Below are 13,046 nucleotides of genomic sequence, written 5' to 3'. Positions count from 1 at the left end.
ATACTGCTCTTCTGCCTTGGAATCATTGATTCCAAGACTGAAGGTTAAGGTTTAAAAAAAAAAGAAGTGGAAGAGATTGTAGGAGCCACTGAGAGTGTTGTAGGAGCTCCCTGACAAGGTTCTGATCTCCATGTGGAAGTCTGGTAGTGGCTTCAGAACAAGAGTCTTATCAGTTCACGAGGGTGTTTTCCGCCCAAGCCACCAACTCCAAATGGAGTAGAAGAATCAATCCCAGCAAACTCAAGCCCAAAGCCCTCGATCTCTTCTCTTTTATAGCCCTTTTCTCCATGTCCCTTCCTGTCTCTCTGAGCTGGTCTATCACATTCCAGGAACCAATCCAAATCTCTCTGACCCACCCTCGTAACCCTTAGTTCCAGGACATGTTCCTAAAGCTGTGACCTCTCTTTAGAGCATTCCAGCCATGCTAATGGTATAAGGATTAAAAATTAAAGATTGGACTAAATTTATGAGAAATGTGGACTCTGAAATTAATTACTCAAGTCAGAATGGCTTTTTTTATTTACAAAAGATGTTATAGGAAAAGTTAAGGTGTACCCTGAGTTCTCAAGTGTTGGGTGAATCAATGAAAAATGGAGAGAGAATGAAAATAAGGTAAATATGAAAGAGGATAGAGTAAGATATCTAACCTAACACACTAAGTATTTTGCTTTGGCCCCTGGCTCAACCCAGACAGGGCTAATTAGTCCTCAGACAGAGGCCCCTCAAGCCAAAGGCCAGTTGATAAATAAAGCCATGAAACTTCTTCCAAGACAGGGCCTTTTCGGAGGCTCGTCCCTCCAGAAAGCCAGGAAAAGGAGTTAGCCTTTTTCACTCACCCACGTGGTAGTCCTAAGGGAAAGTCCAAGAGTTGCCTCACCAGTGTCAGAATCTCAGGTCTCTGAAGCAAATTCTTCTCCAGCCTCCAACTTGAACTCAAACTTGAACTCGGAAGAACCTTCCCCTCACGGGAAGTTGCAACTGCTTTTAAAGATGCTTCTTTGAATTGCTTCCTGTACCTTCCTTTACTTTACGTGGACCAATCACAGTCTTAGAATTTTCATAGGACTGTCCAGGGAGCAGCTAGTTGTTTCTGATTTGTCAACCACTTTTAGCACAAGTGGGTTATAGACCCCCCTCCACTCAAGCATAACGTGGGATGTATATGCTTCTAGTGATTAAATCTAAAAGTGGGCAGGGGAGAGTTAATCCCATCTTCACAATGGGATAGGGCTGAAGTTCATGACCCTGGAAGGAAGAGGATCCCTTTACACAATCCCAAACAGCCAATGATGAAGTTGAAGCTCTTTGAAATGTGGTGGTTTTTTGTTTGTTTGTTTGTTTGTTTGTTTGTTTGTTTTCTTACCATATTGTCTCTCAAATCTCTGTTGTTTTGGAACCTCATACAGTCTTTTAACTTATCTAAGTCAGTGAACTAATTACTTAAAGTAAACCAAATAATGTATGATTAATCGGAGAGAAACATTTTATCCACAAAAGGCAGGACATTCTCTAACTTCTTAACATTACAAGTAAGATGATTTTAATGAAATAGTCCTCCAGCCTAACCTTCCTATGGATTCAGGTATAATTTTAAAATAAATAGAAATGAGAAGTCAGCTAGGATTTCCACTGACCTGCCAGTGATTTGTATGAAGCTATCTTCCCCATTGGTGGTAGCTAGATGACCTAGTGGGTAATGCACTGGGCCTGGAGTCAGGAAGACTTGTGTTCAGTTGTAATCTCAAACACCTACTAGCTGTGTGACCCTGGACAAGTCACTTAACCATCCCCTGGAGAAGAAAATGGCAAACAACTTTAGCATCTTTGCCAAGTAAACCCCATAGAGAGTGTTGGCATTCTTTGGTCCATAAAGAGTTGGATGTGACTGAACAACAACAACAAATCTTCCCTGTTTGTTCCATCCATCCTGAGACACGTGTGGCTTCAGAAATACCTTGCTGGACTTATCATCAACATGAAAGAGCTGCCTCAAATAGTAACTACAGGAACTCTCAGACCAGGCTATGGCAAGCATTCTGCTTTCCCAGGGACATGAATGTCATAATCGATCCATTAGCAAGCTTTTTTCCTATGTCAGGCTCTGTTCTAAGCACCAGGAGACCTACAAAGTATGTATGAAATCTGGCTAAACAAGTGAGATACAATAGAGGCTCTCATGTAAGAAAGCAAATTATAGCTGCGTCTTGGTGGGATGAAACACAAGATCAGATGATGGATCTGGAGATGTGGACCTCATTCAAAAGAAACCATATTAGTGAAAGAGATTTGGGAGAAGGATAATACTGTTGGTTAAGGACTGTTTTCTTGAGTTAGTTCTGGGGTCAGAGGGGAAAGTGAGATGTGATGCATTTGAGTAAAGATCATTGGAGGCTAAACAGAAACAACATTACCATAAGACTAGATTATGAACCATCTGGATAGAATAAAATAGATGAGGAGTTTGTGAAATGGATCATAAGCCCGGTCCAGAGAGGGATTTGCTAGTGAAAATGGGCTTGTATTATTTGGACAAGCTAGAATTCCCTCTCTCTCAAAAGCAGAGCAGTTAATAATACCTTTTTTATTTTTTTTTTAACTCTTACCTTCCATCTTAGAATCAATACTGTGTATTGGTTTCAGGACAGAAGAACAGTAAGGGCTAGGCAATGGGGGTTAAGTGACCTGCTCAGGAAGTATCTGAGGCCAGTGTTGAACCCAGGGCCTCCCAACTCTATGCCTGGATCTCAATCCATTGAGCCACCTAGCTGCCTTCTAACTATTAACATCTTGATTTTTGTTCATGATAATTTCTTTCTTCAAAAAGTAGAAGAGCAAAATAGGAAATTCTACTTTGTATAGTCTCACCAAGAAAAAGAAATTAGCTATGTAGGTAGAAGTAAGGATGATCTTGAGAATTAAAAAATAAGAGCAATATTGTGAAAAGCAAAGGTCTAATTTTTTTAGAAAAAGGAGAAATTGGAATATATAATGTAGAGACCATTATGCTTAACTTTCATAACTAGTGAAATTCTAGGATGTATGTTGGAGTGATGATGTATGAATCTAGAAAAGGAAAGAGCCAACATGATTTTATTCCAGCATGTACTTATGTCCTTTTTTGATGGTGCTGTTACAATGACAGACCAGAGATGATTTTTGTGCCTAACACTTATATGTTTTGAAAGCACTTCATATACACTGTATCATTTTATCCTCACAACAGATTAGTGAGTAGTGCTGTTGTCTCCATTTCATTGATGAGTAAAGTGAGTCTCAGAGAGGTTAAGATATTTGCCCAGCTTCACAAAGAATAAGTTATCAGAGACAGAATTTGAACCAAGTTCCTTTAGACTCCAAGTCCAATGCTCTTTCTATTATATTGTGCTATCTCATAGTTTACTTAGATTTTTGCAAGGTATTTGATTAAATGTCTCATTCTACCAGCAATGTGCCCAGGACTGTGCTCAGTACTGGTTGATAGGACATTTGGATGAATATAGACCTGGTTAAATGCCCAAGGCCAAAGAGAACTCATTAATGGCTTGATGTCAACCAGGATGGATGTTTTCATCGGAGTGCCCCAGGGATCTGTATCTGACCTGTTTAACATTTGTTTTCAGTGACTTAGTTTTGTGTATAGAAGTCACAAATATCATATTTCTTTTTCTGTGACACACAGTTGGGACACCTTACCTACTGGATGACAAAATCAGATTTCTGTATGGTCATGAGAGGCTAGAATTCTAGATTATGTTAAAATTTAATAGAAATAAATGTGAAGTCTTACATTGGGGTTTAAACAGTCAATTTTGTGGGTTTGAGATTGAGAGAGGCATGTAAACTAGCAGTTTGATAAAGATCTCCTGGATTTTAGTAGAATGAAAACTCAATATATCTTAGTAGTATAATTGACTTAAAAAGTCACTAACGTGATCTTGGACTATGTAAGAGAGGTTTGGCTTCTGGTAAGATGAGGATCTAAAAACAGAGCCTTGTATGACCATTTCTTACACAAGAGAGGGGAATCTTTTCCAGGAATGCATTGGGCTAGATGGCCATTGAGATCACTTCCAACAATGATGCTCTGATCTAGTACTAGAAGACTTGTTTTCTTTGTACCAACATATATGAACTTCAGAATCACACAGATTCACAAAATAAGGAGGTTTATAAAATAATATATTGCTGTTCTTGTTTTGGTATGTTGTATACCTGATCTATTCCACTGGTGTTGCCTCTTTTTTTAACTAGTACTAGTTTGTTTTGATTATGACTACTTAGCAATCTAGTACTAAGAGACTCCTTTCCTCTCCATTTTCATTTTCCATTATTACCCTTGAGATTTTTGATATTTTGTTCCTCTTCATGAATTTTGTCATTTTTTCTACCTCTATAGAATATTCTTTAGGGAGTTTGATTGGTATAGTACTGAATAAGTAAATAAATTTAGGTAGTTTCATTTTTGTTAGATTGGTTCAACCTACCCATGAGCAATTTCTGTTTCTTCTTTTAGTACCTTAATTAAGCATGGATATGTTTTAATGAATGAATGTTTTCTCTAATTATCCACATTTTCTAAATTCATAATTATGACAGGTGTCCTAAAATTAGTGGAGGGGGCACTTTACAAAATTTAAACATTTAATGTGTAAATTCAGATAAGCTGGTGCCAAACCAATTTTTTTTCTTTGACCAGATTTTTTTGAAATGAATGGTGGAATAAAACAGCCAGAATTAAAATCTAGAGATGTATGTGCATCTGTACTTGTACTGAGGTCCTAACCAGACTAACAGAGCAAGAACATTTTCAATATGAGGTTCTACTTGAGCTCTGAAACAAAGTCACATTCTGTCTTTTGACAATAATCTTTACCTTTTATCTGTTACCTTGTATGTGTATGATTTTTTAATAGACTGAGGACTCATAAAGTTTTAGTGTAAATTGTTGTTCTATAGTTAATTGGTGGGAGAAATTAAAAGCTTGTTTTCTTTTTAAAATACATTTTTGTTTTTTAATGCAAAAATTGAGTGCTTGCTGCCCCCCCCCTTTTAAATGTCTACTTGATTTTGACTATATCCCCTAGAAATGCATGCTGTGGTAGTATTTTTGGAGAAATGCTCTCTGTGGTTTTGGCCATGAGAGGTAATCTTTTTCACTTGATTGTATGTAGACTGGTGATGTACATTGAAAGAGACAGCAGAAAGGCCACCCCAGGAAAGGAGCAGCAAAGCGGCAACGAGTACCTGTCAAAATGCCTGGATCTTCTCATCTATCACATTGTGCAGGAACTGCCAGGAATTCTGGGTAAATTGAGCCAAGCTACTGTGACTTGGTGTTGCTTCCTCAAGTTATGCTTTTTCTTACTTTTCCCTGAAGTAACTTGGGGAATATGTAACTTGGAGAAAACATGGACTCACTCCAGATACTGTCTTCATTCTCTGACTGAAGTGACAGAAAAATCCATCTTGTCTTGGATTTGAGAATAAACTAACTAAAAATAGTTTTGACCTCCAAATCTATCTTATCATTTATTGAAATTTTCCACAAGGAATGAAATCAAAATATTGATTAATTTTTATTTCAATGTTTAATAAAAGGTTTGTTGACTGACTGAAGGGAATACAGTAGATTATCAGATCCTTAGGGGCAGTCAGCATAAGATGATAACTTTTCAAAATATCTAAAGGGAGAGGGTTGATTTTGGAGCCTGAGGATATAAACTATATAATTTTTTCATGATATTTTTCATGATCTTTCTTCTTAACTAATTCTGGAAGACATTTTTTATGTTGTCTAAGTCCCAACCATTCTTACAGTGTTCTATCAGCATAGCAAAATGCAATAGAAAAAGCACTGGGCCTTGAGCCAAAAGACTGAGTCAAAAGGATTGGAAAACTACTCTTACCTTTAGCGTTGCTGAGCCTATTTCCTCCTCTGTAAAATGGGGACAATGATACTTACACTATTAACTATAGTGTGCTTTTGGGAGGAAAGTGTCTACTATACTTTAACATGCCATATTAATGTGAAATATTATTCTTATATTCAAGAATAAAGCAAAGAAACTTGTAATTATCAAGTCTAATTTAATTTAATAAAAACTTATTAAGTATTTATTATATATGGAAAAGTGTGAAAATTGGAGGAGTCTTATTCTAATTATTAAAAAGCACCTTATTTTAAAAATAAAGTACTATCAATTCTTAAGAAATATGCTCTATTATTGTTCTGTACCAGTTATTAGAAATGATGTTAGTAATTTTACAAATATGCATTTTTTGACAATTTACTTTTGTAATAGCTAAGTCTAGTCTAATCCCATACTTTTCCAGCAGATGTAGCTATAAACCAGAAATACTAAAGATATGAAATTAGTTTTAGTAGTTTATATTAAAATATTTTTTGATTGGGGAACACAGACTATTAAGTCATGTTGATGAAAATATCTTCTCATATTTCTCTCCCTCTTTCCCCATCCTCTTAGAACATTTGGAGATTTCTTATCTTCTTATTGAGAAAATTCATATTGATGATAATGATTAAAATGTTGATATAATCTTAATTGTTCTTTATAACTGTTCCCTGCTTACAAATTAAAGAACAGAATTTTCCTCATTGGATATTAATTTTTTTTCTATAGAAAGCAGTCATAACTGAGTTACTCAACCTTGGTATGTAACAAGGGACTCTAGTTTCTATGAGATATTTCCCATGTAATAAATTATTAGGACTCAACGTCTTATTCTTGCTGAGGGGTTGGCCAGTATGTCACCATCATAAAATAATTCTTCCATGTGCTGACCCTTTTTATAACAAATTGTCATTATCATCAGTCATATCCCACATGGTCTTCTCACCACCCTTGACATTTTTCATGAATATGCTCCATTCTCCCATGTCCTGCCCCCTGAATGGTACTAAACTAATATCCCATTAGATTTAAATTTGGGTAGTATCTTCAATTTGTGGTACCCAATGTTATGTTTTACAGGTGATGTTCTCAATGCATTGGCTAATGTTTCTGGCCGCAAACACCCATCAACAGTACAGGTTAAGCAACTGAAGATCTGTCTTCCAATGATGCCTGTAGTGCTTCACCTTGTGACCTCACAGGTAGGATTTACTTTTTACAAAAAACAAACAAACAAACAAACAAAAAATGGAACCCAAATTTGACTCACTCATCTTTCATTTGACTATTTTCATTGCTTATAAGCTAGAATTAGAAAAGTTAATGGCAACAAAAATGTCAATTTTTAAACATTACTTGAAATACAGTTTTGTGTATTCTTAAGTATTCAGTCTTTCCATACTCTTTTCCTACAGGTATTCCGCCCCCAAGTTGTAACTGAGGAGTTTCTTTTCAGCTGTGGGACTTTGCTTGTAAGTAATGCTTTTAATTTTTCAAGTTTGTATGTGATGCCTCTACTGAATCTGGGATTGTGTCAATGGGGTAATTTAAAAATCTGAGTGGTATTCAATTTTCTCCAGGGAAGTGACCTTTTTTTTAATCCTTTGGCTGTAATAGAATTTGACATTTGGAAGAAAATGAATTCCCTTCCAATAACGTTTTTGTTCAGTAGACAGCCGTAAATAGGATGAACTTCTCCATAGAAACATGGTTATAGATTGTGATATTATATATCATGAAAAATCCTAAAATAACAAAATGGATAAAAACAGAATTTAGAGAATACTTTATAATTAGTATCTATGCTGCAATTTCGTAATAGTTTTAGTGATTATATCTTCAAATTATATGTGCTGATTTTTACATTTAATTTTGAAATTATGAATGACAATGAAAAGCAGTCTATTGCATTATCTTTTGCTTCAGTCTTTGGTTCAGGGGAATATTCTTTCCTGGTATAAGAATACAGCAATTATGTTATCTTTTTCTCCTTGGCAGTTATATTTCTCTTCTTTTTAATTGATGAAATACTGAGCCTTATAATAGAGAAAATGAAGACATTTGTCATCTTTAACATCTGCAACCTTAATTTGATATTAACAATACAGACTTTGGAAAATGCCATGAATCTCTCTATTTAGAATAAGATAGTAATTTGCCTTTGTATTGTTAATTCAAAATGTAAAAACAATTGTCACTCACAAAAGAGAAGGTTTTTTTTTTTGAGAAGTTATACTTCAGAGACAGGTATGTTTTGGAGTTTCTTATAGGTCACTAACTGTAAAGAATTCATATATTCAGGTAAAGTAGTATAAATGAGTCTATATTTTCCAGTTTCTTGTAATTCGATTTTTCCCAAGTGTCAAATTAAACGTCTTTGCATATTCATAAACTATAAGCTTTTAGAAACTTAAGTTTCTTATTCTAAGTTTCAGACATTGTCTTTTATTTTTAATTTGCAGTTTGTATTTGTATGAATGTCACATAGAAATTTACTCAATCGCATAGTTTTGTTGGTTACCCAATGGCATGTGTGCCCAAGGAGGCTGCTCCCTTCCCCCTCCCCACCATGCCTAAGGACATTTCTCACATTACCTGCTTCTCTGCCCAGTAGCCCAATAGGAGCTCTTCCTCCTCTCTTTGGGGTAAGGGGGTGGCTCACATGCAGCATAAGGGTGCAATTTGGGAACTCAGTCTCTAAAAGGTTCATCATTATTGGCGAAGAGGAAAGATCACTTGTCTGCAAATCAGTAAATTGGATTCTAGTTCTCATCTAACTACCTCCCTTGATCAAGTCACTTCACTCTGAAATTTAACTTGCCTATTAAATGAGAAGTTTGGACTAGATCATCTCTAAGTTCTTTTTTTAGTTCTAATATTCTTAGAATATGTTAATGGATTTTTGCCTTGTTTTAATTTGTAGCTGATGGTAATAAAGGGACTTGACTGCTTGTGAATTATGGTGGTTTATACATTTCCTGTCCCCCTGTTTTGGAGGAATCAGGAATGCTTTAAAAACTTCAATTTCATTAGTCATTTTTTTCTCCTTGAAAAATTATTCTTTGTTTGCTTGGTAACAGCCTTGATTGTAATACCAGTTCTTTGACTTCCAGAATATTATATTTCAAGCCCTCTGTTCCTTTAATGTGCTAGTTACTAAATCTTGTGCAAACATTTCTGTAGCTCCATAGTATTTTAATGGCCTGACTTCATCTTTGAAAATTTGGAAGAAAAATGTCAGAACAGAGGCCAACATTAACATAAAGCTCCAAAACAAGAAATAGGATGAAAAAAATAATAAACAAACAAACTTCTGACTATAAAAGTTACTATGGGGACAGAGAAGACCAAGACACAAGACCAGAAAAAAGATAATGAAATAACAACAGCTACAAGCAAAGCCTTAAAGAAAAATGTAAATTAGACATAAGCCCAACAAACAATTCCTGGAAGAACTCAAAAATTACTTTAAAAATTAAACAAGAGTAGTAGAAGAAAAATTAAGCAATTAATTTAAAGCAAAGGAAGAAAATTAAGAAGAAACAACAGTTTAGTAAAAGAGAAAAAATACTGAAGAAAATAACTTCATAAAAAGTAAAATTGGCTAAATGGAAGAAGTGGTACAAAAATTCGCTGATGAAAATAACTCCTTCAAAAGCAGAATTAGCCAAATGGAAAAAGAAAACACAAAAGTTCACTGATGAAAATAATGTCTTAAAAATAAGATTTGGGCAACTGGAAGCTAACAATTCCACAAGACATCAAGAAACAATAAAACAAAGTCAAAATAATTTTTAAAAATAGAAGAAAAAGGGAACTATCTTACCAGAAAACCAACTGGTTTGGAAAATAGATCAAAGAGAAATAATTTAAGAATTATTATATAACCTTAAATCCATGATTAAAGAAAGAGCCTAGATATAATATTTCAAGAAATTACCAAGGAAAATTGCTCTAATATTCTAGAGGTAGGAATTAAAAGAACCTACTGTGACTACCTAACAGTTATCCTAAAATGAAAACTATCAGAAATGTTATAGCCAAATTCCAGAGCTCCTCAGTCAGAGAGAAAATGGTTCAAATAACCAGAAAGAAACCATTAAAATAATTTGGAGTTATAGATAGGATCACACATGATTTAGCAGCTACCACAGTAAAGGAGCAGAGGACTTAGAATATGATATTTTAGAACTGAATATCAAAGAACTGGGATTGGAATCAAGAATAAATTACCCATCAAAAATGAGAATAATTCTTTAAGGGAAAATGAATATTTAATGAAATTGAGGATTTTTAAGCATTCCTAATGAAAAGACAAGTTGAATAGAACATTTGACTTTCAAACTCAAGAGAAAAGGTAAACATTAAAGAGAAATCTAAGGGACCTAATAAGACTAAACTGTTTACCTTTCTACATGGGAAGAAGAGACATGTGTCTTCTAAGAACTTTATCATTTTTTGGTAATTAGAAGGATTCTGCATAGAAACAGAGTGTGAGAGTGAGCCAGTTATGATAGAAGGATATAAAAAATGGACAGGTGAAAAAAAATGTCCTAGGAGAAGAGAAAAAGGAGAAGAATGGGAAAGCTTTCTCACATAAAAGAAATATACGAGGAAGGACTTTTATAGTGGAGGAGAAAATGAAGGAAAGGGGTGAAAGGGGTGAATCTCAGTCACATCTAACATGGTTCAAAGAAGGAACTGGTACTAGAAATCTCTCTTGTCCATTAAGAAAGTAGGAGTGGAAGGGAATGTGAAAAACAGTGCTATTTGTGGGGCCAAAATAGAGAGCTAATAAAATAAAGCAATACACAGAAGCAAAACAGATTCTAAAGGAGAAATAGAATAAAAAGAGACAAGGATAAACAAAAGATAATAGGATGAAAGGAAATGGTAATCATGACTATACATGTGAATGGTATAAACTTACTCATAAAACTGAAGCAGATAGAATGAATTAGAAACCAGAATCCAACAATATGTTGTTTACAAGAAATACTTTTGAAACAGAGAGACACTCAAAAGAGTTAAAATAAGGAGCTGGTGCAGAATATATTAGTAATCATGATCTCAGACAAAGCAAAAATAGATCTAATTAAAAGAGTTAAGCAGGGAAACTACATCTTGCTAAAAGGTACGATACGATAGACAATGAAATAGTATTCATGATAAAAATATACACCAAATGGCAAAGCATCCAAATTCTTAAAGGAAAAGTTAAATGAATTATAAGAGGAAATAGACAATAAAACTATAAAACTAAACTAATGGGAGACCTCGACTTTCCTCTCTCAGATCTAGATATTAACCATAAGTTAAATAAGAAGGATCTAAAGGAGATGAATAGAATCTTAGAAAAATTAAATGTGATAGACTTCTGGAGAAAACTGAATGGAAAATAGAAAAGAAGTATATAGTTTCCCCAGCTGACATGGCACCTTCACAAAAATTGACTATGTATCAGTGCATAAAAACCTCACAAGCAAATGCATAAGACTGCTGAAGGAACCTCGGGCAGAGGGGCAGACCGGGAACTACCAGGAGGCCTGACCCCGAGGACAAGGAGACCGGAGCCCCCCGGAGCTTGCAAGGCCCAGGCAGACCCAGAGTGCAAAGACAAAGCGGAAAAGGGGCGGGGCTAACAATGGCCAGCAATAAGGAAGTCCAGAAGAAAAAGACCATCAAGAGAAACTCTGGAACACTGGACAACTTCTACACAGAGAAAATCCAGACAACAGAGGAGGGAAAACAAAAATCCAAACCTCCCCAAAAAAATGAAAGCTGGTCACAAGTTATGGAAGAGTTTAAAAATGAAATGCTGAGGAAGATGGAAGAAATCTGGCAAGAAAATAACAGTTTAAAAGGCAGAATTTCGCAATTGGAAAGTGAGACAAGACAACTGAAGACCAAAAATGACCAGATTGAAAAGGAAAACCAAAACATTAGAGCCGAAAACCAGTCCTTAAAGGCTAGAATCGAACATTTAGAAACCAATGATCTCTCAAGACAACAAGAACAAATAAAACAAAGTCAAAAGACTGATAAAATAGAAGGAAACATGAAATATCTCAAGGAGAGAGTGACAGACCAAGAAAAACCGGTCTAGAAGAGATAACTTGAGAATCATTGGTATTCCAGAAAAGGCAGAAATTAATAAAAACATGGACTCCATACTCAAAGAAATTATTCAGCAAAATTGCCCTGAAGTTCTACAACAAGAGGGCAATATAGACATTGAAAGGATCCATAGAACACCCTCTAAACTGGACCCAGAAAAGTCAACACCCAGAAATATAATAGCGAAATTGAAGAGCTTTCGAGTCAAAGAAAAAATCTTACAAGAAGCCAGAAAGAGATAATTCAAATATCAAGGAGCACCAATAAGGATCACACAGGATCTGGCAGCCTCAACACTAAAAGAACGCAAGGCTTGGAATACAATATTCAGAAAGGCAAGAGAGCTGGGCCTTCAGCCACGAATCAACTACCCAGCGAAACTAACCATATACTTTCAGGGGAAAGTATGGGCATTCAACAAAATTGAAGAATTCCAAGTTTTTGCACAAAAGAGACCGGGACTAATTGGAAAGTTTGACACTCAACCACAGATATCAAGAGAAAGATGAAAAGGTAAATAAGAAACAGAGGGAAAAGAAAGAAAACTCATAGTCTTTTAAGCTTGACTCTTTAAGGGCATAAATAAGATCTAATTATCTGTATTACTAGGTGGAGAAATGCTATGTATAATTCTCTGTAGTGAACTCTATACACTGTTATAATATTCACTATTATAGCAACCAGAAGAATAATTCATAGGGAGAGGACAGGATACTAAATGGTCTAAGATGACATGGGGGGTGGGAAAGAGGGGAGGAATAGTAGGGGACACCAAGAAAAATTCGAGGAAATAAGAAAAATAAGATATTCTATTACACACAAAGAGGGCATGGGAAGGGGAGGGGATAAATACTACCATAAGAAGGAGAGGAAGAGAGCATTAAGAGGTAATAATCAAACCTTACTCTCAGTATAATCAACCCGGAGAAGGAAGAGTAGCTTTATTATCCATCTGGATAAAAAACTCCATCTAACCCTACTGAGAAAGTCAGAAGGGATAAACCAAAGGGAGCAGGG

General features: G+C 35.3%; 1 protein-coding gene across 1 annotated transcript in view; it reads left to right on the top strand.

Moving 5' to 3' along the window:
* ULK4 (unc-51 like kinase 4) overlaps positions 1–13,046 on the top strand; it is a 660,820-nt gene that overhangs the window by 219,214 nt on the left and 428,560 nt on the right. The window contains exons 23-25 of the mRNA XM_044679671.1: positions 5,172–5,305; positions 6,993–7,114; positions 7,328–7,384. Coding sequence (XP_044535606.1) covers positions 5,172–5,305; positions 6,993–7,114; positions 7,328–7,384 — 313 coding nt within the window. The remainder of the gene's footprint in view (positions 1–5,171; positions 5,306–6,992; positions 7,115–7,327; positions 7,385–13,046) is intronic.

The sequence above is a fragment of the Gracilinanus agilis genome, chromosome 5, assembly GCF_016433145.1.
Source record: "Gracilinanus agilis isolate LMUSP501 chromosome 5, AgileGrace, whole genome shotgun sequence".
NCBI classification, from domain to species: Eukaryota; Metazoa; Chordata; class Mammalia; order Didelphimorphia; family Didelphidae; genus Gracilinanus; species Gracilinanus agilis.
This window is presented reverse-complemented; position numbering and strand designations above follow the sequence as displayed.